Below are 26,036 nucleotides of genomic sequence, written 5' to 3'. Positions count from 1 at the left end.
TGTGGCCTTGACTCACAAATATTTTAAGTTTGAGTTGATTTCAAACTTAATCTGTTTCAAACTCAAGCGGATTAAGAGCTCAGAGCTAATAAAAGCCCTGATGGCTACTACTTTGGAATTGAGTAAGGGGCCAGGAAAAATGAACTGCAAAATAATAACAATCGCCACTGGGTTTTTTGGCTTAAACCAGCACAAATTTATTATCTTACAGTTCTGGAGGCCAGAAGTCTGAAATAGGTCTCAATGGGCTAAAATTGAGGCCTGAGTTCCTTTCTATCTTATTTTACTTTTTAATTTGCTAATAAAAAGTGTATATATTTATGAGATACAATGTGATGTTTTGATACATGTACACATTATGCAATGATCAAATCAGAGTAATTAGCCTATGCATCACCTCAAATGTTTGCCATTTCTTTGTGGTGAGAACATTTAACATCTTTTCTTTTAGCTATTTTGAAATGCACAGCACAGTATTATTAAATGTAGCCACCTTGCTGAGCAACAAAAACACCAGAATGTACTCCTCCTATCTAACTGCAACTTTGTACCTATTGACCAAATTGCCACTATTTGCTGAGCATGGGTTGTTGTGCCAGGTGCAGTACTTTACATATCTGCTTATTCTTTGTACAACCCTGAAATGTGGGTCATATTTCCATTTTACAGATGAATCTGATACAGATGAGATTTAGAGAGGTCAAAGAGCCAGCCCAAGGTTACACAGCCCCAAGTGGCAAAACGGGCGTTCCTGCCCAGGAACTCCTCCTTACAAAGTGCCCTGGGGATTGTTCCAGGGTGCAGGGACAGATGGAAAACACCCACAGGTCAGGGCCAGAATAAAAGCCGCAGCATGGAGGGGCCCGTCTGGCTCTTCTGCACAAAATAAGGCCCCAGTTTCAGCTGTATGTCATAAGGGACCCAATCGTGTAAACTTTGGAACCACAGAGCCCTGGGGCCAAACCCCAGCTCTGTATTCGGTAGCTGTGTGGGCCTAGAGAGGTCTTTAGGCCTCTTTGCGCATCCTCGTCCTCACCTGTAAAAAGGGGATAATGAAACTGAGCCGTGTCAGGGACGGCAGGCAGCCCAGAGATACACAGGCATGGCTGTCCCCCTTCGTGCAAGCACTCTTCAACTCTTTGTGCTTATTTTTTGTCCTGTCTAGTACTTATAAGCCCCTGAAATTATGGTTTTGCTGACTTGTTTGCTGCTACCCCTTTTAGAAAAAAGCTACACAAAGTCAGAGACCTCATCCATCTGGTTTCGTGCTGAGTACCCTGAGCCAGCAGTAGGTGTTCAATACATTAATAATGGACCCAAGAAAAGGCTGCTGCTGTTGTCATTAATATTGTCATCTCAGAGCTGTGCGTGGGTTGGGTGGGAGTTCCATAGAGCTATGACAACTTCTAAAATGTCTGATTCTGCTCTCAAAAAATCTCTCGCCAAGTATAATCTGGGATGCTGAAAATAAAAAGGTGGTCTTTTGAATGATCATTTGTCTTTTGTAATTTTTAACACTGATAACATCTGGTAGACTGTTGACCTGTTCCATCTGACATCTAAAAAGATAGGTAGCCAATCCACATCATAAGTGGGCATCTTTTATAATCTGTATGGGAAGAGGTTTGTGAGAAGGGTAACTTCCTATCCTGCTTTTAAATTTAACATATATTATGTATACAGTTGTCCCCCATTATCCAGAGTTTCACTTTCCAGGGTTTTGGTTACCCTCAGTCAGCTGTGGACTGAAATATTAAATGAAAAATTCCAGAAATAAGCAATTCATTAAGTTTTAAAGTGCATGCCATTCTGAGTAGCGTGGTAAAATCTCTCACCGCCCTGCTCCCATTTTGCCTGGGATGTGACTCATCCCTTTGCCCTGCATATCTAAGCTGTCTTCACCACCCACCTGTTAGTCACCTAGTAGCTGTCTCGATCATCAGATCGACTGTTGGGGTATCACAGTGCTTGTGCTCAAGTCGCCCTTACTTTACTCAGTAATGGCCCGGAAGAGCAAAAGTAGTGATGTCGGCATCCCGTTATAATTGTTTTATTTTATTACTAGTTATTGCTGTTAATCTCGTACTGTGCCAAATTTCTAAATTAAACTTTATCATAAGTATGTATGTATAGGGAAAAAAATGGTATATATAGGGTTCAGCAGGAGGTTTCAGGTATCCACTGGGGGTCTTAGGACATATCCCCCATGGATAAGGGGGACGCCTACTGTAATTCCGAAACTAACACGTGCTCAAGGGATTTGAGATCAACTTTGAATATTATTGCTAATTACACAGAACAACACAGCCCAAGTTCCGTCCCAGCTTTCGATGATGGCCAATGAATGGAAATGTATGGTTTCTGAATTAAAGGTAAGAAAAACAAACATACGGTTTCCAACTCCGGAAAACGCTCTAGAAACTGTGCCACATAGGTCACGATAGACTGCTCATCCGGTGTGTCCACCATGATGTCTGTTAAGAGAGACGCAGGCATTAGCAGGAGACACGGACAGGAAATATTTCAGTAGGATTACGGAATGCTTGATGGTGAAGGACCCCAGTGATCATTGAGGGTTTTTCTCTTTATTTTCTACTTTAGGAAATTTAGGCTCAGAGAGGGTAAATCATTTGACTGAAATCTCCCGGCTGCCTGATGAACAAGGAGCTGGGATATAGAATCCAGGGCCCTTTTCCCCCCAAATTCTGTCCATTCTTCCCTGCTAGGTTAGTCCCTTCCACTGTGAGCCACCTGCTCACTGCGGGGTCCGTGGGCAAGTGTAGTGAACCAGGCAGCCTATACGTGGTACATGGAGCCCTAGGTCAGCCTAACCCACGTGGACAGCAGTTTGACAGAAACAGCCAAACACCTTTAAAAGGCGTGTTCTCCCTACTCTGTCATTCTGCTGCTCAAACCTGGTCCTTAAGGGAATAATCTGAGATGCATGTTGAGCTATATTCAGTAAGATGTTCACTGCAATGAGATATATAAAAGTGAGTATTTCTGGCCGGGCGCTGTGGCTCACGCCTGTAATCCTAGCTCTTGGGAGGCCGAGGCGGGCGGATTGCTCAAGGTCAGGAGTTCAAAACCAGCCTGAGCAAGAGCGAGACCCCGTCTCTACTATAAATAGAAAGAAATTAATTGGCCAACTGATATATATATATAAAATTAGCCGGGCATGGTGGCGCATGCCTGTAGTCCCAGCTACCCGGGAGGCTGAGGCAGAAGGATCACTTGAGCCCAGGAGTTTGAGGTTGCTGTGAGCTAGGACGCCACGGCACTCACTCTAGCCTGGGCAACAAAGCGAGACTCTGTCTCAAAAAAAAAAAAAAAAAAAAAAAAAAAAGTGAGTATTTCTGAAACAACCTCAATGTCCACCAGTAGTGGAAGAGCTAAGTAAATTTTAGCATGCCCACTACATTGACTATTTTGCACGCAATAAAAATACATAATGAAGACATTATAGCAAAATGCAAAATACATCATATTATAATGTTAAGTAAAAAAGATATAAAATTAAATATATACTGAATGATACCAATTATGTAAAAATATTATAATTAGATGCATAAACATTGGAAAAATATTATATGATCTAAATGGTACAAATATATAGGAGACATAAACATTTCTTCATTAGATTTTTCTGTATTTTCTAAATTTTCTATATGCAACGGCAGGTGGTACATTTGTAATCAAAATTATCAGAAAGAAAGAAAGAGAGCGAGAACCACTGCTACCTTCTGGCTCCAGGAGCCTGGGGATGTTCAGGGCATCGTGTGCAATGCTGAAAGCCTTCTCTAGATTTTCTCGCGTGGAATCTTCCAAGGCCTGTTTCATGTCCACCAGGCTGGGGTCGATGGCCTTGATCACAGCCAGGAAAGCCAGCCCACTCCTCCAGCTGCCCGCAAAGTCCTGCACCGCCACGCCATACCTGGAGGCAGACAGCGGGGCGGCAGCCACAACGCAGGTTAGCAAACATAAAGGACCAATCTTACACAGCACTCATTTTGTCAGTGATACTGAAAACACAGAAAACAAGGGTACCCTATGCAATGAAAACACAGCCAGAAAGACTCAAGTTTGCAGCTCAGAGGCCCGCTGTATGCTTCTAGTGCGGTGGCCGGGCAAGTCACAGCCGTCTCCGAGCCTCAGACTCCCAGGTGTAAAACAAGGATCATGGCACAGTGAGCTCGCCGGGGCGTTGTAGGGAAAAAGTAGGTTGGGCCCCGCGAGAATGGCCGTGTCCTGTGGCTAGCCTAACGTGCAATGCTGGTAGCCCCCTAAAGCCACTCACTAAGTGACAGCTACTACTATCATTACTAATATAAAAAAAATCATTTTAAAAGTGAGGGACAAAACAGGAGATAATGCTGCCAGGCACTAATTTCCTTTAGAATCCATCCCCTGAGACAACACTGATCTCTCAACTGTGGTCACTGAACTCTTTAAAAAAAAAACCCAAACGCCTTTTTATTTAGAAATCATTTAAGACTCACGAGAAGTTGCAAACACAGTACAGAGAATCGCTGTCTACCCTTCTCCCAGCTTCCCCCAATGATTGCATGTTACGTTACTAGAGTATATTATCCAAACCAGGACACTGACATTTGTCCAAGACAATTATCAATTAAGCTATACAGACTGTATTTGAATCTTACCAGTTTTCACATGCACTCATGTTCACAGCGGAGGTGTATAGATTCATGTAACCACTACTATAACTGAGATATAGAACTATCCCATCACCCTAAGACACCTCCTCTCCTTTATACAGTCACACACACCCCCAACCCTAACCCCTGGCAATGAACTCTCTTTCAACCGATTTATTTTTAAACAACAGTTAATGGTTGTTTGCATTTGTCAACTCTAATCCACCATGCTCAACCCCTCAATCAAAACTCCAAAATTCTTTTCCATCTTTTATTTCCAGACACCAGGGAGAGGGGAATCCAAACTTGTGGAGTGCTTATTATGGGCTGGCACTGCGCAAGGAGCTTTCACAGGTTTTATTTCATTTCGTCCTAACTATTCTGGGAGGCAGTGAATGAGTGATAAATTACCATTCTGCAGATGAGGCTTAGAGAAGCACGTGACTCAGCAGGGTCTCAACTGGTCTGCACGTCGCATAGCCAGGGCAGCCCGAGTTGGTGTCGTTTCCACCACACTGGCCTGGGCACCCTGCCCACCGCCCACCGCCCAGGGCTGTCGGCCCGTTGTAGGTAAAAAGGCTTGATACAAAACCGCTGACATCCCCTGCTGCTGGTGTGAGTCAAGCCGGGGCTGGAATTTGCTCCAGTTCACCTGTCTTGCTTTTGGAAGGTCAAACCTTGAGTATGTTACTGCCTTAATTATTATTATTGTTGTTGTTGTTGTTAAAGTAGGTACAGACTCTGGAAAATACCCTGAAGCTTAATAATAAATATGTGCACGTTGTTAGAATCCAAGAGACATGCCCTTTTGGGGAGTCAACATGAGAAAGCCCCTTTGATTTGTATTCAAATCTTCTCATCAGCTTTCTGCGAAGTATATTTTTGTGTGTATTGTCCAAAAACTGAAAAACGCAGTGTTCCCTGTTCTGACAGTCCATATGAAGTGACAGGCACATACATAACTGGCTTCTTAATACATATTAATTCCCTTTCTCTTCGCCCCCCGCCCCAGCCCGCCCTGGAAAGCTGCACTCTTCCGTCTGCCTGAAAACAGCGCATTAAACAAGGTGGCGGGCGGAGGGCCGCGGCTTACTTGCGCGTCTTCCTCTGCACCCACGCCAGCAGGGTCTTGATGGCCTTCCTCTGGTCTTTCACTGATATCGCCGCACTCCTCTCGGTGGTGGGTGTGGGTGGGAATGAGGAGTCTGAGTCTGTGCCCCCTGAGCCGGGGGACAGGCTGGAAGACGGAGAGTTTCTGCTGAGGTTGCCCGTGAGCTCTTTAATCTGGAAGGGAAAATGGCATTTCAGAGCCCAGTGATGAGTGGCCCTCCCAGCACGTGGACCTGGGCTGGAGGGATCAGCTAACACAGAATAGGTTCTCCAGGTGGAGAAACCCCATTCTGATGGCTGTGGCTGGCAGTCACACAATGACACCCTACGGGGAACATCGTCTCGGGGGGGTCTCTCTCGCCCTGGCCAGCCACTGCACACAGGGTCTGGCTGATCTAACTCTGCCTGCCCCTCTCCTCCCATGGCCAACCCCTTCCAGAATGCATCATGCTCTTTCCGGCCACATGGCCTCTGCTCAGCCCGGTCCTGCCGCCTGGCTGTCCTTTCCCTTCATCTTTGAACTCCTATCATAGGGATGTTGGTGGGAAATGCAGAACCCCAGGCCCTAGCCTAGGCATACCTATAGAATCAGAATCTGCATTTCAATACCATCCTCAGACAGCATGCATGCACAGTCAGTTTGAGAAGAACTGGTGTAGTGGGCTCCTACTCATCCTTCAAAACCCAGCTCTGGTGTCACTTCCTCCAGGAAGTTTTCCTCACTCCCCTGCCCCAGCTCATAGCTAGATTGTGGTCTGCACCACAGAGTTCTACCATATGGGGTTGACACATCTGTGATCCTTGAGGGTCATGAGGGCAGGGCCTTGTATGGCCAGCACCTGGCCCCTCAGAGAAACTCAACAGACATTTATTAATATGAAATGAATGAAGCACTAGGGTGGATTTGAGGTCTTGACTTTTAATACATTTTCAGGATGTTTCGAGAATCTTTCAAGGAGTTTAATAACAGACATCAGTAATGGAAGCCTGTGTATGACACTGTCCAGCTGACAAAGGGCTTTCACACGAGCCTTCTCCTGACGTTCACCACATACTATGATCACTGCTCCCACTTCGCAGATGTGCAAAGCGAGGCTCAGGGAGACAGCCTTCGTGTGTTTAAGTTCAAGGCTCACCCGGAAGGGGATCTGTTGTCTCCCCACCTTGTTTGTGCTTGTGCCTCTCCAAGATGCACACGTTCGGACAAAAGCAGGAGCAAATCTGCCCCACGTGGACCCTTTTTACTCTTGGGAGGGCAGGCAAATAACGAACCAGGGTTTTCTATTTCGTAGGAAGTTTCAGAACATATCAGCTCACCCCTCCTAGTCAGCGAAATCGTGCTTGAGCACAATTTAAAACGCCACCTTCTTATCCAAGCACAGACCCAGTCCTTCCTCCGTAAAATCTGCATTTGCAAACACAGGCGGCAAAGTTGCAACCTTTCCAAAATTGCAAACTTTGCAAAGTTGCAAAGGAGAGAACCATCAGGTCTCTCACCTGCCACATGCTCCTCTTCCTAGGGTATCTTTTTTTGAAATTTACATTTTTTTCCTCTGCTTATTTTCATTAGATTCCCATTGGTCAAGCCCACCTAGGGCAGCTTTAGTCAAGCCTCTTTCATCGTCTCTAACAAAGCACTCGAGTCATTTTAGGAAAGTAACTCCACCAAGGTCAACTTTCGGTCGGTCCGAAGTGTTTCCCCAGTTCTTGTGACACTTTAGAACAAAGTAAATATTTGACCCTGCAAATCCTAAGAGGATGGATATTATTTTCTAGAAAACCAAGCTCACACCACTTTTAAGAATCACAGGGACTGAAACATTTGAGCAACCAGCTTTCCTCTGGAGCTTTTCCAGTGACTAGAAAAGACGGAATCTGCCAGAAACTGTCTCCCTGCCCCCCTTGATCTGGCCCTGCTCTGCTCTGCCAGTGTCCAGCAGACTCGAGACGGTTACTGTGTGCTACAGAAAGGAAATCAGTTTACCTGGAAGAAGAGAATTATGTTCCATATCAGCCCAAGAACCAGAGAGGGGTTGCCGTCCGCTATTTCTGCTGCATCGATGCTAACCAGTTTTACCTGGAGGGAAGCAATTCAGGAGCTTAACGGGGGGCTGTCCAGGGAGGTTGACACATGGTATTTTTCTGGTGCTGTCATGAGCCTCTTTTTCTTGCTTATCCTGCTACGTTCAGGGACACTCAGCATGCAAAAGTACATTTAATGAACAGGTACGTAGTGCTTGTCCTGTGCACACACGATCCCAAACCCCTGCAAGTATTCATGCAGTTCACCCTCACAACCACCCCATAATGTAGGTACTTCTATCATCCCTATAGTTCAGGTAAGGTTATAGTTCAAGTTGTAGTTCAACTATAAGTTGAACTAACAGAACTTGAACTAAAAGAACTTGAACTAAAAGAATGAACTAAAAACTTGAACTAAAAAACTTGAACTAAAAGAATGTCTGAAAGCTTCTTAGCTGTGTGGCCCTGGGCATGTTATTTAACCTCTAAGTTCAAGTTTCAGAGAGGTTAAATAACATGCCCAGGGCCACACAGCTAAGAAGCTTTCAGACATTCTTTTCCAAGGAGAGACGGCGAAGGCCCAATCGGTCTGCCTGCTACACTACCACCACCAAAGCTGGCTTTAGCACGTCCTTGGGATAAACAGAGGACCAGAGGCGTCAGTCACAGACTGGGGGTGGTAAGTCTGCTGCTAATTAGCAGCAGTGTGCCAGGTAAGGCTTATACCCAGGGTTTCTGCACCATTACAAAATGTCCTGCTAATTGGTTAAAATGTGCCTCGTGTAGAAACCCTTAGGGAATTACCTATATATTGAACTATGTTCTGACTGCAGAATGACTCTCTTGGAAAATCCCTGAGGCCAAGTTGGCCCCTGGACCAGCAGCAGCAGCATCCCATGGGCGCTAGTTAGACTCGCACTTTCTCCCTAGACCTACGGAACCAGGACCTCTGGGGGTGGGGCCCGGCAATCTGCATTTTAACAAGCACCCAGGGTCATTCTGATGCACACTCCGGTTTGGGGATCACTGCTCTGGGTCATCATTTCATTCCGCAAACAAAATCTAAGTACCAGGGCTTAGACCAGGGCTCTGCAAACCCCTCCAGAGATGGCCAGAGAGTAAATATTTAAGCCTTTGCGGTCCACGTCAGAATAAAATCTCACATTTTCTTCTTCTTCCTTAAGAACCATTAAAAATTTAAAAATCGTTCTTCAGGGGAAGAGAGGAGGAACAAAGTAAGTCAAGATATACTTTCAAATCCACACTGCAACATTCTGCCTGGGAGACTTGGGAAAGAAAACCGGAGGACAGCATCTCACGCCAACGCTTTTCTTTCCCCTGCACTTCTTTCCTCCCTCCCTTGCCCTCATGGCTCTTCAAACTGTTTGACATCAGTCTCTGATCCCCTCAATTTGTCATGGGTTCCTGACAACACCCATGGGTCAGGCCTGGGCTCACCTAATCGAGGGAGACTTCTGGGTTTCCTGGCTCAAGTCTGCTTCGCCGGCTGATGCCAGGAATTTAATTCAAGCAGCACAAGCTCATCACCGGCAGGTTGGAGGCCAGGAAGGGAGCTGTCAATACTGGGAATGACACCGCTGACCAAGTTCAGGTCCAGTACCCCATCCACATTCATCACGAGCACACATCCCCAGTGCCGAGTCGCTTGCGAGCCTTGGCCTGCTTATCTGGCGGAGCGCTGCCTCTGACAGCCCCCGCATGCGTGTGGTTTGCCGAGCACATTCCAGGCCAGGGGAATCCAAGCCTTAGTCGGCTTGAGCGTCCTGGCCTTTGCTCCCACCTGGAGGAAGCCCGCATGGCAGGTGGCAGCTGAGGCCCTCTGAGCTGAGGTTCCAAAGTGAGAGGCAGACGGACTGCCTTGCAGGGGGCCACAGACATAAAGGGGCACCATCCCGGGACGGGGAAGGGGAGGGCTGGGCAGGGAGCAGGTGGCTCCTGGCAAGTCCACTTGGAGAATACAGCACTCTCCTAGCCGAGGGAAGGTGGAGACTGCGGGTGGTGGTCCAAGGCCTCAAGGAGCAGATATTCCCAAAGACCTTGCCTTGGGTGCCCAGCCTCTATTTTGTTTTTTTTTTTTTGGGGGGGGGTGAACAGACAAGTTAAGAGGCCAGTCAAGAGCGCTTCAGGAACAATGTCTTCCTCTTCTCCCTCCTAACTCAAATGACTGCTGGAAGTAAACTTACAACCCACCTGGATAATTCTGACTAATGCAGTAGCAGAGCGCTGCCTACATTTTACCAGACTCACCAGCGTGGGCAACCGAGGGAGGAAGGGAGGTCCGCAAGGTGCAAGGAAGAGCTAACGCATCCCGGGCAGCTGTCTGAAGGCCCCACATTATCACAGAAGCCACGCCCCTTTGCCAGTCGGGGCACACCGCTAAGAGCCACACGCGATGCTCTCTCCTGGGGGCAGGTGGGCGTCAGGCACAACTGCAGTCAATCGGGTGGGTAACGCAGCAAGAGCTCGGGCCACCGCTCTGTGCCAGTGTGTGGCCAACCTCTATCGGGACAGGCCATTCATTCCTCAACGGCTCTCCGAGATAGGTTTTGTTTTTATCCCCTCTATTTTACCAATGTGGAAACTGAGGCCAAAGAGTTTAGGTGGCCTCAGTTCCCGGAAGTGGGGGAGGAAGGCAGGATTGAGGCAGCTGTGCTCTGGGACCGGCGTGTTAGGGCAGGGCTGTCGGTTTAACTGACTACAGTCAGGGAGCCTTTTCATGGACAGGGGACGGGCTTCCCTTTTAAACAGCTTTTCTGAGACGTAGCTCGCATCCCACCCTATTCGCCCACTGAAAGTGTGCATTCCCAGGTACGTGCAAGCGTCACTTCCGTCAGTTTTAGAACATCTCCACCCTCTCTAAAAGAAACCCTGTACCTTTTAGCTGTCACCCCTCATTCCTCATCTCCCCCAGTCCTACACAGCCCCCACCCTACAGTCTGTCCCTAGAGACCTCCCTGTCCTGGACACCGCACATGAACGGAATCAGATGATTCACTGTCCTTTGTGTCTGCCTTCTTTCACTTACATGCTATGCTGTCAAGCTTCATCCGTGTTGTGGCATGCACCAGGGCTTCACTTTTTTTTTTTAAGCCTGGATAATATTGCATTGTATGGAGAGACCACATTTGATGATCCAATTGTCCATGGATGGCCACGTAGGTTGTTTCTGCCTTGTGGCTACTGTGAACAGTGCTGCTCTCAACCGCGATGCAACTGTTGGCCACCACCATCCCAGCCTCCCCGCCCCCACGCCTGGGATCCAGGCTCGTCAGCCACACGGTCCTGGTCCAGGTCCTTGAATCTTGATGTGTGCCACTGAGATGATGACAAAATAGCGAGAGCTCCTTCCCCAGGCAGTGGTGGGGCTGCAGCGGCAGTGGGGGCAGGGCAGTGGGGCTGTGCCCACGCCGTCACTCCATAGGGACTCTGCGTGGTCCTCCGCCCAGCATCCCTGCCCTCTGTCCCCAGTCTTTTAAGGCACCCTGTGAGCTCCTCAGTACCTTTTCAACAAACTGCTTTTCTGCTTAGATCAGCCAAGCCCGGCTTCTGCCACTTACCATGAAGAACCCCAGACGAATCACGCTTTATGATAAAGTTTTACTGTACGTGCCTACATGTCAGGCAAGCTGAGGGGTATTTTTTGTTTTTGTTTTTTTTTAAAGTTAGACTAATAGGTGAAACCTAACACAAGGGGAGCTTTGGGACGTCATCCGTCTTGGGCTACCTCTTCCCATTCATGAAGGGTGTGAAGCAAGCTCCAGACACACAAATAGATCACTTAGTTCTAGGAAGTTACATCAATGAAGGGAGAATTTTGTCACTTTTTTCCCCCCTGGCTCATTTAGCCCTCTTTCCCCTTAGCTTCTCCCATATTCTAAGCCCCAAGAGAAAGTTTTACACTCTGACATGCTCACCATCCTCTTAGTCAAGGGAATGAACAAAACAATGTCCATTAAATTCTAAAGATCTGACAGCCACGGCCCTGTCCGTGGCTGAACATCCGTCAGAGTTTTAATCCTGATGGATTCGAGGTGGGCAAGGAGTCAGGGACCATATTCCCAACTGATGGCTTATCTAAGCGATTTCTGCTAGACTTGAGTTCAATTTGACTATTTTAGCAGAGTCCCCTTCATGTTTCTCTTAGCCACCAGCCCTTAACTTCAAAATATGTCCTTTTCGTAACAGAACAAGTTCGTGTTAACAAGACGTGCTTCAAACACTTACGTTGCTATCTTCCAAAAACTTAAGTGCTTTCGCTATGTTGTTCAACCGAAAAATACGATGCGAGGAGGATTTGTATTCGTGCAGCTGTAAAATAAAACAGAACAGAGCAGCAAGTCAAGCCAGCGCAAGGGCGCCGGCGGGTGTGCTGTCCTTCTTCTTTACCTTTTCCATGTTAATTTCAAGAAAAAGTTAGGGGCTCAGGGCTAAAGCCCACCTGGCCCGCATCCAGACTCCTGCAGGTGCGTCTCAGGACCTGCGGTTGGGACGTCAGAGGGCCCTCAAAGTCAGCCTGATTGACAGAGCTTGGGGAACCGAAGTAGGTTAACAAGGGACAAATCTGTCAAATTTCTCTCTCTGACCCAGCTCCGGGCTTGTTGGACTCCTCCCTTCTCCAGAGACCTCAGTGACACGCTCCTCCTCGCTGACTGATGCTTGGTTAGGGCGGCGAGCCCTGGATGTCAGCATCACCGCTCAGATGCTAAATCACCCGGCAAAGTCCCTCCCCAGTGGCAGCAGATGTTTCTGCTTTCTGGCCAAGAGTTTTGAGGACAGTTATCCCAGGTCACAAGAGACAGAGAAAGAGAGACAGACAGAGGGGGGGTAGGTCTGCAGAAGCTAAAGCTCTCTGACAACGTGAGCTCTGCATACCAGGAGTGCCACCAGGGCAAACGTATCCCCAATGGAAGCTCATCAGTGCTCCGGGTGGGGGTGGGGGTGGGGGTTACAGGACAAAGCAAACCAGTGGGTTGCTTCCACCAGGTGTGAACTGCCAGTAGGAAAGTGGAGGCCTATTCCCCACCTGGCTCCAGAATCAAAGACGCCCAACAGAGACCCCCCCCCAAGGACATGGAAGCTGGTGACTGGTGTGCTGGCAACAAAATGGGGAGCCTGTGTTGCCGGGAGCACGGGACAAGGGACCAGAATATACTTTTTCGGGAAGCCTTTTGCTGGCTCATTGCAAGACTTGCTAAGAAACCAAATACTATTCTTGCTGCAATGAGTCCGTCCTTCATCAGAATTCATCACACAACTCTGCTCAGCCCCTCTGAGCGCAGCTAACAGGCCTCTCCCATCTTGCTGTCGGGAAAGCAAAGGTGGGGAGGGTTTAAGAGGTCTCATAAGAGTCCAGCTACAATCGCATCCGAGAACAGAAGCAGGGGCTCTTGACTTTGGACCTACAGTTAAAAACAGATCTGGAGAGCTCTGTGGGCTGAGTTATGATTTTATAGAGCTGTGACCCCATCACCACACCTTTGTGTTGGGCACGATAGTGGGTCACCAAGGCCACATCAAATGCTTGACTCTAGAAGAGGGATTCTCAACCTTGACCCTATGGCGCTGTGGACTGGATCGGCCTGTCCCTGCAGGGGACATCTGACAATGTATGGAACATTTTCAGTCGTCACATCGGGGGTGCTACTGGCATTTATTGGTTAGGTACTAAACATCCTGCAATGCACAGGACAGCTCTCCACGGTGAAGAACTATCTGACCCAAAATGTCACCAGTGCCAAGGCTGAGAAACCCTGCTCTATGTCGAGACGAGAAAAGGACCAATCTGCACATAGTAGACATACAACAAAGAGAGGTTCGCTAACATCCAAAGTGCCACGAATGTCTAGATAAGCTGGTTTAATTCAAGTTCAGTCACACTGAACGCATTGACTGCCACACTGGAAAAATTTTTTTTTCTTTGGGGCCACTGTGTTTTATTACCGAAATAGAATAAAAACTTCAAAAACAAAACGATCTTTTCTAATTTAATGAAAAATTTGTTATTTTTTATTGTTTTCTGTACGTACGTTACATGCAACTTGAAAAATAATTCAATAGTTCATGGGCTCCCAAAGTGAAGAGACGTGAGTTACATATGCTTCATGAGTCAGCAGGCTCAAAACTAGCGTGAGTTAAATACAACTCACAGGGCAGTTAATGTGTTAAAAGAATGTTCTAGAATCCTAGTTTTGAGCCTTGGGGTGTATAAAGGAATTTGGTTGGTAAGAGGCCTTTCTCTTTAATTTTTCCAATTCTTGGCCATCATTCTAGTTAATATAATGGCTGGTGGGCTAAATTTTAATCGTCTAGTTCTAAGCTTAAGTCTTAATGACTCACAGAAAACACTTGGCATTTATTTATTTACTAAAATATATTTGCTTTAAAAAAAAAATGATACCACTTAATTACACAAGACTATATGACTCTTAGTCACTAGTAAAGGAATGTTACCCTTCAAAGTTTCTTGTTATAGGATTTATGTGTGCCCAGGTGTGTGTACATACACATATCTGTATTGAAAAGAAACCTTCAGCAGTTGTTTTCCTTTGCGTTTTACTTCTTTCTGACCCTTCTGTGACATACGTACCAGATTCCGCCCAGACAGGACTTCTAACAAAGCCATTAGGATTTTGCCATCTTGTATATCAACAAATAAATCTTTAACTTCTAGAGGTGGGTTGCACTACAGGAGAGAAGGGAAGAAAGTAGCCAATTAGTGATTGGTATAATCCACAAAACCATTTCAGAGATGCAGGTTTCAGCACAGGAGGAAAATTCCAAACATCCAGCTCTGTCTACAGGTGGAAAAGCCCATTCCAGGTGGTAGCAGGCTCATCCCCCTGGAATGATGCAGTGCATGGCCACTTGGCAAGACAGCTGTGGAGAAGATTTAGCAACAAGCGGTTGATGGAATAAGTGACCACTGAGGACACTTTTAACCTAAGGTCTTAGATCCCAAGATGAGATCACATCCATATTTCTGCGTAAGGGTAGAAAGAAATGGCATGTCGTGACTATAGCCTTCTACAGAACAAAGAAATTCTATAATGGTTTGCATGAAATTACCTAGTGTAAGCCCTTCACTTCATATTTGGGGAAACTGAGGCTCAAAGAGGCCAGGTGATGGTCCCAGCATTTGGTCAAGTTATCTGGTTAGCTGGTGCCCTGTTTCTTGCACCAGACCACATTGGCTGAACACGAGCGTACCCCAGATCTGTTCCGTGCTGTCAAGACTCTGGGGCCAGTCACTGTCTAGGCTTCAGTCCGATGTCGGCAGGGTTCCCTCATCCCAGCACTGCTCCCGTCCCCAAATGTGCACCCTCCTTCCCTGATAGTTACTCCAAGTCTGGAGGAGGTGGGAGCCTCAGCAGAGGAAGCCAGAAAGGTGGCTGGTGTGTGCGACTTGGCTGGGAGGTCGGCGGGTGCATGGACACACAGCTGGCCTGCCAAATGGCTGGATGGTTGGGTGAAGGGGGGATCCTTCCTCACCCCTACATTTGTAGGGTTATTAGGAACTGAAAGGCTGGGAGGTCTATTTATACATACATGTATATGTTTACATGAATTTATATGCTTAGGTACAAAATTAACACAAGCTCATTATAACAAATCAAACTAATTAAAGTTGTGCTCCCCAAAAAGCTGCATGCTACCTCCTCTATTCCTCCGCAAAATTCAGGCTTCCTGGGATAAACCAACATTACCTCACTGTGCACCTTTCATAGGATCCAATAAAAGGCAAAGGGCTTAGACACACCTGAGTTCAAATCCAAGTTCAGCCCTCAACAGGAACGTGGCCTTGGCCCAGTTTCTTAACCTCCCTGGGCCTGAACGTCCTTGTCGGCAAGATCAGGTTAGGCAGGAGAGGGCTGGGCTAGAATGAAATGAGATCCCGCAGGTAAAGCGCCTGGAGCGGCACCAGCCTTCCTGGGTCAGTCCCTCCGGCTGACTGTTAAGTGGCTGCCTTCCTGAAGAGGCTTGGGACGTCCTCTTTAGTGAAGCATTCCATTGGGGTGGGGGGCGGGGTATACCCCAGGGCTCTAAGCGGAAGGGAGATGTCCTCAGCCGGTTGCCCCTCTGTAGTGAACGGCTCTTGAATCACCCTGCTTCTACTATTTCCTAAGTTCCCTGGGCCACTAAACAGCCCCAAGTCACCCAGTCCCTCTCTCAGGAGGAAAAGGCAAGTCTCCAAACAGGATCTGGAGTGTGGGAGGCGACCTGAGTTAGAAAGAGCCAGAAGCCACCTGGGTTTCTCTCTCTGCACCTAGACTGGGAGGGCTCTGCTGGCCAGGTGAGCCAACACTTGTGTGGTTCCATGTGGCATCCACCAAGAGCTTGGCCAGGCGTGGCCTGGAGTCTGGGGGGCGGCTGGGTGGGTGAGATGCGCCATTGCAGGGATTTGCAAACTATGTTTCCCGGAACCCTAGGCTTCAGGGCAGCCTATGGGGTGGACAGTGGGGTTGAGGAGGAGGCTGATCCCACTGCACCCCCTTTAATCAGAGGCTCAGCTCTCACTTGCCTGTACAGTCATCCCTTGGATTTCAAAATCTGTGGATGCTCAAGGCCCTGATATAAAATGGCACAGCATTTGTATTAATATATAACCGACATACAACCTTCCATATACTTCCAGTCATCTCTAGATTACTTATAACACTGAACTCAATGTAAATAGTTGTTATACTATATTATTTAGGGAATCCGGACAAGAAAAAAGTCTGCCCATGTTCAGCACAGGCACAATTTTGGTCCTGAATATTTTCAATCCACAGTTGGTTGAATCCACGGATGCAGAAGCCACCGGCGTGAAGGGATGAGTACATTTAGGGTTCCAGGTGATGCTTTGCCCAAAGAAAGGATTCTGCTGACTAAACAGGCTTCATGGTAACTCCTCTGAACACAGCGTGGTTAGGAGAAACTTACTGCACAAGAATCCCGGGGAGCAGGGTCCAGAAGCCTGCATTCTTTTTTGTTTTTGTTTTTGAGACAGAGACTCACTCTGTTGCCTGGGCTAGAGTGAGTGCCGTGGCATCAGCCTAGCTCACAGCAACCTCAAACTCCTGGGCTCAAGCCATCCTACTGCCTCAGCCTCCCGAGTAGCTGAGATTACAGGCATGCGCCACCATGCCCGGCTAATTTTTTCTATATATATTAGCTGGCCAATTAATTTCTTTCTATTTATAGTAGAGACGGGGTCTCACTCTGGCTCAGGCTGGTTTCGAACTCCTGACCTCAAGCAATCTACCCGCCTCGGCCTCCCAGAGTGCTAGGATTACAGGTGTGAGCCACCACACCCGGCCCAGAAACTTGCATTCTTAACCAGCTCCCATGCCAGCAAGAATCCCCAGTCTACCTTTTGGCACTGGGGGCGGTGGCAAGGTTAGAGCAGTTCGTCTGGGTGCTCCCTCTGCTCCTGGGTACGAGGGACGGCTGGGCATTCTTGGAGGACACGAGACTAACGGGGTGAGGCGCCCCTGGGGCCAGTGTGGCAGCGGCAGCTGCACCCAGCCAGGAAAACCTTGGAAACACAATGGATCTGCAGCCCAGCCACCCTTTCTTTTCCTTTGGGAAAGCCTCTTTCCCGTGGCAGCCTTGGAGGGTCTGTGTTTTATTTTTTATTAGAGAAGGTGGCATTTCCTTGCCCTTTATGTGAGTCCCCTTCTCCCCCGTTAGTCAAAATACAGGGCGGTTCCAGCCACAGGTGCATAGAAGAGGGCTTCGCTTCAAGGGCAACAGTGGCTTTGAAGCAACAGGCCAACTATTTTCTTTGCAAACTGCCGCAGCAGCTCCTCGGGAACATTCCACGCTGAGCATGACAGCATCGGGTTACCCAGGCTCTTAACGGAAATGTTATTCCTGTTAATGCGAGGCAGAAAACGCGAGACCCGAACAAAATACCCCCTGACAAACGGACTCACAGAATTTCCAGTTACCATTCCCGATCGTGGCCAAGCCTGCCTTCGGAGTTAAACCTGAAGAATAATTTCCATTGACAGTTCCTGCAAGGGCCGCGGCTGCAGCGGCGAGCAGGGGCCTGGCCCGGCTCCATCCTGCGAGATGGCAGGAGGAGAACCTGAACCCGCGCCAGCAAAAACACGCCTCGGGCCCCAAACACTCCGTGGGCTTCATGAGATCGGTATGGCCGAATAAACAGCACCCCCAGGGCTTTCTTCATGATCTAACTCCTTCGGTAAATTAAGGATTTTTTTTCCAGAAGCCAGAGACTCAGTAAATATTTCTGACAGCCTTCAAATTGCAGTTAAGCCCAATTCACCAAGGAGTTCCTGGGTTTCCTTTACATGAAAGGTTGTTCTTGAAAGTCTCAAGGTTGGAAACACGGCTGTTAATTTTGCCCTGTTTATTAGGCATCGGTTTCAGGTGCTACCTGATTTATCTTCGGAGTGGGCGCTGCCCACCTGCCCCGGGAAACGGGCAGGAGATCGTCGGCCAGGGAGAAAATCCCGGATACGATAAAAGCTAACAGAGGCTCATTTTGGTGGGGGTGAGTGAGTACGTGGGTATTTGTTACTTGACCCTCTGTACTCTTCTGTATTTTTTTTTTTAATTAAAAAAAGAAAGAAAGAAATACTCCATGGCTATACTCTGGCCCCCAGCAGGAATTTCCAGCTACCCTGACACACATCGGGCATTAATTTTAGAGTTCAGTGATCTCAGGTTTGGGTACCAGTTTTCCTTTTTTTTTTTTTCTTTTTGTTCCCCAAAATAACACTTCACTTTATAAGCATTGCCAAAAACGTACCAACAGTCAAAACAACTGGCAAATGATTTATAGCACTTCATCCACCATACACAGTCTTTCACCCGTAGAATTCAGGATGCTCCGGGGCCAAGTGGTGGCACCGTGTCGCCCGGGCCGTATGCAGGCAGCAGAGGTGTGGGTGGTCGGGGCCCGCTCAGGAAACAGTCTAGGCCTAAAGGTAAACTATGTGAATTAGGATGGCGGTCATGAGCTCCACTTCCTAAAAGTCGTATTTATTTTTCTCTGCTTTCTAATCATTTCAATGATTTCCTCCTATAACCTTCCTTTTTTGTGAGCCATAAGGGCAGTCAATAGTAACTTTTGTACCTTTTTAAGAGGACAGAAGAAAATGCACATACCTAACCCACAAAAGTGGGGTGCTACCAGCTTGGAAAGGAAATGAGTCTGCTTGCTGGGTATGGTTGGAGAACCAGACGGAGGTGCTTAGGGAGAACAAAGTGAAGTGAGTCAAATAAATCAACTTTCTGAAAAAGAGCAAAATCATCTCTCCTCTCCCGGACGTGGGCAATTTAGGGTGCTCACAGTCTTGGGGGCCAACCTAGTGTGTGAGGAGGACTGCGATTCTGCTCCCTCCTCTCCCCCAGAGCCGTCCGTCCTCCCAGATCACAGCTTCTCCTCTGCGGCTCTTCCATTTTTCTCTTTCACGGGGCTGGGGGAGCTGGTCCGGCTGCGGTCGAGGGACGGAGCGTGCGTGAGAAGCTCGCAGACAAAACAAAACGCAAACCCGCAACAGCCCGGCCAGAGAATGCAAGAGAAAAAGAAACGGGGAAGAGGAGGGCCGCTAAGTCAAACACACAGGAGAAGCCACGGACAGTTCAGGGAAGCCGGGTAAGGTCTCCACGCCCCTGTTTCCTCCTTCTGACCGGAGGCGGGTAATGGGTCGCCGTGGGGATCGAAGGAGACCCGGCGTGGGCGTGGCACCAGCCAGACGCCTGATGCAGAGTGAAGTTCGTCACAGGGGTGGGTACTGTGACTCATGCGCGGCAACACCAGGTGAGTAACAAGGGACTGTGGCTGTGTGAAAGGACATCCAGAGTTCCTGCGTGAATCAATCCAGAGACCTACACATGGCCCTTAACGGGGCCGCATACTGGAAGTCAACCTACCTGCGCGTGTTTGGGGCCCCAGGACCACCCCCCCTGCCTACGGAAGTGTTGGGCTATTCAGCACAGAACGTCTTCCAATATTTGCCCATGGATTCCTGCTTAAAGACAGAAGCTCCTTCCTTCCCCCACTAGACTGATAATCCCCCGAAGGCAGAATGGGTGTCTTCCTCACCTCCTTGTGCCCAACACCCAGCTGGGTACCTGGCAGCGAGTGGCCCTCATAAATGTTTGCATGATGAACGACATCCACAAGAACAGAGCCCGGTTTCCCTCACCACTCTACGGACCCGCAACTTGGCTATGGACGCATCCATCGCCTAACGACCGCCCAAGTGCCCACTCACCTTTCCTAGGTGTAGATTTATCCACCGAGTGAAGGTCCTCTTCTGCACATTTTCCCTCTCAACTGAAAACAAAGGGCAGCCGTTAGCCAGGAGGAAAGAAACCCGTGCAAAATGCCCTCTCCCCTTCCCGGGGGAGACTCTGTGTGGGTGGATTCTAGGTGGGTGGAAGACCAGAGCCCTTCCCCTCCCCGCACGGGGGCTGACAAGGCCTTACGCAGGCCCAGCGCCCACGCCCCCAGCCCGGCTCCTGAGCGACTGTGTAAACCCACCAGTTCAGACACACGGAACACAGACGCGCTGCTCTGCACAACCTAGGCGGACACTCAGACCCCTGTCTCTCCAGGTTGAGCAGCACTGGTGAGAACGTGCAAGGAACCCCCAAGGCGGTGATGGGCCTGCACAGCCGCCTAGTGCGGTGGGGGTCTGAGGAGCTGGGCTAGAGGAGAGACAGGGTCGGGTTGGTAATTAGGAATGGGGATGGGAGGTCCAGAACGTGCCAGCGTGTGCAGGAGAGAACTGGACAGCCCTGGGTCAGGCTCTGAGCACTGTCGTCTCCTGACTTTGGTGTCTGGTCCTGTCCCCCTCCCTGTCTCACCTGCACAGCAAGGACCCTCGGGCTGCTGTAAGGACACCTGGGATCCTGCATCTCAGATCAACACAGTCCCCGGCACGATGGTTGCTCTTCCCACCCAACCCCTTTGTAGCTGTTCTTTTCAGAGCCTGGGAGGACTTTCTGGCCTCCAGCAAGACAGAGTTCTGCAGGCACCCGCTGCCCAGCCTCAGTGAGCTGGAAGGACATAAACCGGGAACCAATCCCTTCTCCCAGGGCAGAGCACCCCCCCACAGGCCTCTTGGGGAAGATCTTTCACTGCCAAGGGTTGCTGCCATCCCCCAAGCACTAATGGCAGCCCGGATACTTTGCTTTCATTGATCTTGAAACCTTACAACATCCCCTGCAAAGCAGAAACTATTATTTGACAGATGAACCAAATGGGGCTCAGAGAGTTACAGCGACTTGCTCAGGCCATGGGCCGGAGAGAGGCAGAGAGGGGAGTCCCCCTTGGCCCCCCCCGCCCTGGGCCTGTCCACCCCACATCAGCCGGCACCCCGGAAGTTGAGGGGCTGGGTGTGATGCCAGCTCCTCCAGTCAGGGCAAAGGTGTCTGCAACAGTAATACCAGTGGGATTTTTAAAAGCCTACCGAGCACTGGCTGCGTGGCCGGGGCAGACCTAGGCCCTTTGCACACATTAACTAGTTTAATCCTTACAAAACCTGCCGAGCCACGTACGGTTCTAACCTTCGGGGTTAGAACTGAGGTTCAGGGAGATGTCACGACTCACCCAGGGTCACACAATAGGGGAGGCAAATGTTTCTTACAGCTGGAGGGGCAGACAGTTAACAAGCAGCCGAGTTGGGACTCTGTGCTTTTTCCACTCCCTCCCGAGCTCTGTGGCCTTAGCTGTCTTGGGGTCCTCGAGGACCCCAAAGGTGCTTCCAAGGTGGGTCCCAGGTGTCTGGCCCGGGGGCACAGGGACACGGCAGTCTCCCCAGCCTCCAGCTGCCCCGCCTCTCAGGAAGCTTCCCTGAAATGTCTGAGCCAGGCGACTCCTAAATTGCTAAGTTCTGGATTTCAGCATATGGGAAGAACATATCACATATGCCTAAAACCATTTCATATTTCTTTAGCAATAAGAAAATGAGAGCCAATTCATCTCCTGGGGGAGAAGAAAGGCTACGGTTTTCTGTTAATGACGACGGTACTTTCTTCCTCTCGGCCTCATTATTGGGTAGATAGTGGCACCCATAAATCACATTTTAATATTGCGCCTTTCAATCTTTTTAATTGAAGAGGCAGCAGACAGTGATTATGCACATAACCGCTTTCCTCTCGTCTTCCTCCTTTTCTGTAAGGGAAGGTCACTGGCAGGGAGGCATAAGAATGAAAGATTTAATTCCAGTAAACTGTGCTCCCTGGGCAGGGAGGGGACAGACAGAGGAAAAGAGGTTGATAGAAATGAGGTCCCAGGGAGAGGAGGCATTTCCCGAGACCGATGAGTCCCAGAGTCTCAGAGACGCCCGGAAGCCTGGAGGGTGTCCTGTTCCGAGCCCCACTTGAGATCTTTCCACCTCTGCACGCCCAGATCCGTCTCCCTCTCTCTGACGGCAGCAGTGTTTTCCACGGGCTGGGTGTCCCCCAGTTTAGTGGCTGTCCCCTGCCGACGGACACTAAGGTACACTCAGTTGCCCACTGTGAGAAGCAATGCGCAACCGGCGTCCTCGTACAAGCATCCCAGGGCATGGTTCTTTGTACACAAATGTACAAATGTATTTTTTACCCTTGACAACTAAGAGTGGAACTGCTGGGTCTTAGTGGTAGGCACATTTAAAATTTTAATAGCTACTTCCAAATTGCTCTCCCACAAGGCTGTCCCAGTTTATACTTTCACCCCCACCTGTCTTTAAACGAGTTTATGGGGACTGTAAAGTATTTACACACACATTCAAACACTCAGGCTGGTTTCTCCATATGGCTTCAGAGAGAGCAAGGTATACCCCCTGAAACAGAAGCGCATTTAGTAGAGGCCTGAGGGAACCTGAGTTAGGCTGCTAGTTTAACTGCACTCGAGGGTGCAAATGAGGAGATGGGTGTTTGTTGGTCTACACATCTATCCACTCACTCATCCATCCATCCATCCATCCATCCATCCATCCATCCATCCATCCATCCACCCACCCACCTGCCCATGCAGCCACACACCTGTCCATCCATTCATCTGTCCATCCAGCCAGCCACCCACTCGTCCGTCAGTCCATCCATCCATCAGTCCATCCATCCATCTCCCAGCAGATATTTATGAAGTGATTACTATACGCTAGGAACTATGACAGTCTCTATGGGCAAAATCAGAGATGAAGAATTACGTATTCAGGGAATCTGCATGCCAAGAATTCACGGCCAAGTAAGAGAGTGAAAACGTGGGTGTCACAAGGCACTTATGCAAGAAGAAATGGATTAGAAATGCCGAGGGCTGACGGGCATGGGAAGGAGGTGACTTCAGACCCCATGGGGTACTCCTCTAGGGCAGGAGTGGGACGGGAAAGGGCACCCAAAAGCAAAGACTGTGTGTTCTAACCCCGCCCTGATTCAGAGCCCGCCTCTTGGTGGCTTTACTTCCATTGCAGTCACAGCCACTGGTCGAACCTGAGTGCATCCATGGGAGGGACTAGGTGGTGAGGGAGGGACCCCAGAGGACCCCGAAACTAAACCGCAAATAGCAGACAAGCCCCAAACTGAAGTAGGCTACGGAGACCATATTTTCTGGACCTAAAACTGGGACACATTGCTCAGCACACAGGGGAGACACTGCGAGGACTCGAGCCTGCCCCAGAATATCCGCTTCGGTGCCGCACGCCACCAGCTCCGCGACCTTGGGCAGGCTCACAACTGTCAACGCACCTTTGCCTAGGTCTCTTCCCTACAGAATGAGGCTAGCCACGCCTCCCTCACAGAACTCTACAGGGACGAAATGAGATCACCCCAAAAAGCACCCCCTGTAGCCGCCCCCTCAAGACCAGTCCCCCCGGGGCCCCGCAGTCACACAACGCCGCCTTGGGCTTGGGTATTTTGTCTGGCGTCTCGAAACAAAGGTCTTCCACTCTTTCACGGCCTTCTCCGTCTTGAAGTACCCACCCCCGTCCTGCAGACCGTTGCGACTTCTGGCCTGCCAAGACTCCATAAACTTTATATAGTTTCCATAAATCCAACGGCCCCTTTTTTCCTATCACGTTGTAAAGGTGTAGGAAACCATTTCTCTGGAAGGGTCTGGCCTTCTCACAGAGTGTTTGTGGGGCCCGGTGTGGGTTTACTGGGCAACAATAGAGCAGTAACAGTGCTGTAAAATCGCCATCCCCCTCTGCCTGGCTGGCCAGGGTGCCAGTGTGGGGGCGGGGTGGACGCGGAGGAGCTGGCCAGGCTGGGCTCCAGGGGCCGAGACAGAGAAGAGGGACGCTCGGCACCGGCTGGGAGCCCAAGCTCCCAGGTGTGCCTTCAGCCCTGGCTTTGCCAACAACAGGCCACTTGAAAATGGGAGGTGGGACATTCCTCCCTTCTCCAGCCTGCCAGCGGCCAGCTCAGGAGTTGGGAGTCACACACAGAGAGAGAGGGACACTGGCACCAGGAGTTAAAACAGACTCATATGCACTTGTGGCCTTTTGTCCCTGTGTCCACATTTCCCTCAACCTACTTTCTAATAATATTTCCTTGACAATATTTCTGTTCTTCCCTGCCCAGGAGAAAGGCTTGATGGCTTTATCTGCTTACAGAAAATCGTATGCTCATTATAAAAAGTTAAAATTCAGGAAAGCATAGAAACAATATGCAAAATCATAGAGAAAAATATTTAAAATTGTGGGAAATTTCATTATTCCTATAGTACATGAACACACACACACAATTTCAATGTAATCAGTAAACGACTTGATTTCTCAAAGTATGCGCCCATGGATCACTAATGTCAAGAGCCTCGGGGGCGACAGTTATAATGCGAATTCCTGGACTCCATCCAAGACCTACTGACTCACGCTCGCTGGGGCTGGGGCCTGGGGATCTGCATTTAACCAGCTTGGCGGCTGATGTTGGTGCATAGTTTGAAAACTCGGATCTCGGCTGGAGGAAACAATTAGCACCATTTCTTGGTCATCTGGGGCAGAGTAGAGAATGCCAATGGGCAAGTCAGCCTCAACAGGGGAAAGACCGGGCAGTCTGGAGCCAGACGCACCAGAAGGACCATAAGATGGGGCTATGGCTCCAGGCTTCATCCTCACTTAAATGATGGAGATATGGCACAGGCAATGCATGCAGGCAGCGGGCTAGAAAACAGACACTTTGTTGTCCTCCTTTGTCTGAGGGCTCTTCCCGACAATGGGCACCTCGGGAATGGCTCTGGTCACTGAATTCGTGCAGTTGGGAGGAATCTGATTCTCCTGAGAGGTGTCTTGCCTTGGCGGACTGCAGATCCGAATTTCTAGGTAGAAGATTTATTCTCTGATGTCCACTCAAGACGGGTCAGTTGAGACCACTTGTTTTCAGCCTCAGAGATGCTGTCCGGGGAGGAGGAAAGAGACAATGGGGGTCACTCGAGCTGCCGCAGGGGAGGAAAGATGCGAGTGGGTGCACCTGCCTCGACAACCAGGGCTGTGAAGGCCCTCAAGGGGGAAGCTGGGGGCCTCCTAGCAGGGGCCACCACCTCCTACACAACCAGTTATCTCCTTCGTAAGCCTCGCAACATTCCTACAGAGCTGCTCCCCTGCTGGCCCCATTTTACAGACAGGCAGCCTGAGGCACAGGGAACTTAAGGAATGTGGCCACTCAGTGGATGTGAAGCCAGGCCAGCTTGGCTTCAAGTGGACGCTGCCCAGCACACCTCCCACAGGTTTGCAGTGTCCTCCTGGGGTCATCTGCTCCCCGGCCAGGCTGGGGGTCCCGGGGTCCCAAACCCACCTCCAGGATGTACTCTGGTTTCCCTGGTCCTTTCCCCACACCGGGAACTCCCTGCACAGTGTGGAATTCCTCAAGGCCTAGCTCTCACCAGTGGTCCTCAACCAGGGGAGACTGCCCCCAGGGGACACCTGGCAATGTCTGGAGAAAGTTTTGATCGTCTAGCAGGTGGAGAGGCCCAGGATTCTGCACAACAGCCTGCAGCGCCCAGGACAGCTCCCACATCACAGAACAGCTGGCCAGAGGGCGCTCTCCAGGGAGCCTGCGTGCCAGCCCTGCATCGCTCTTGTCTCAGACTGCTCTCCCATGGGATACACAGTGGGGTTTCAGCAAAAAAGAGGGGCTCTGCATGACCTTGGACAAGGTCAGTTCTGCTCTCAGGGCCTCAGTTTCCCTGTGTGTACAATGGGGATCACAGTACCTACTTGCCGGGGCTGTCAGGATCGAGTTCCCAGAGCTGTCCTTACCACACCATGTGGGGGCTTCGCCATGGTGTGGGGA

General features: G+C 49.5%; 1 protein-coding gene across 4 annotated transcripts in view; it reads right to left on the bottom strand.

The window, feature by feature from the left end:
- Positions 1 to 26,036, bottom strand: part of CLMN (calmin) — a 96,097-nt gene that overhangs the window by 13,060 nt on the left and 57,001 nt on the right. For all 4 annotated transcript variants that reach the window (XM_020285622.2, XM_012755382.2, XM_012755377.3 and 1 more), the window contains exons 2-8: positions 20,039 to 20,100; positions 14,395 to 14,490; positions 12,033 to 12,116; positions 7,750 to 7,842; positions 5,749 to 5,939; positions 3,741 to 3,934; positions 2,392 to 2,474 (exon numbers count right to left, since the gene is read on the bottom strand). In XM_020285622.2, the coding sequence (XP_020141211.1) occupies positions 2,392 to 2,474; positions 3,741 to 3,934; positions 5,749 to 5,939; positions 7,750 to 7,842; positions 12,033 to 12,116; positions 14,395 to 14,490; positions 20,039 to 20,100 (803 nt within the window). The remainder of the gene's footprint in view (positions 1 to 2,391; positions 2,475 to 3,740; positions 3,935 to 5,748; positions 5,940 to 7,749; positions 7,843 to 12,032; positions 12,117 to 14,394; positions 14,491 to 20,038; positions 20,101 to 26,036) is intronic.

This window comes from Microcebus murinus, chromosome 6 (assembly GCF_040939455.1).
Source record: "Microcebus murinus isolate Inina chromosome 6, M.murinus_Inina_mat1.0, whole genome shotgun sequence".
Lineage (NCBI taxonomy): Eukaryota > Metazoa > Chordata > Mammalia > Primates > Cheirogaleidae > Microcebus > Microcebus murinus.
The sequence above is the reverse complement of the archived record's forward strand: the minus strand, read 5'-3'. Positions and strand labels throughout refer to the sequence as shown.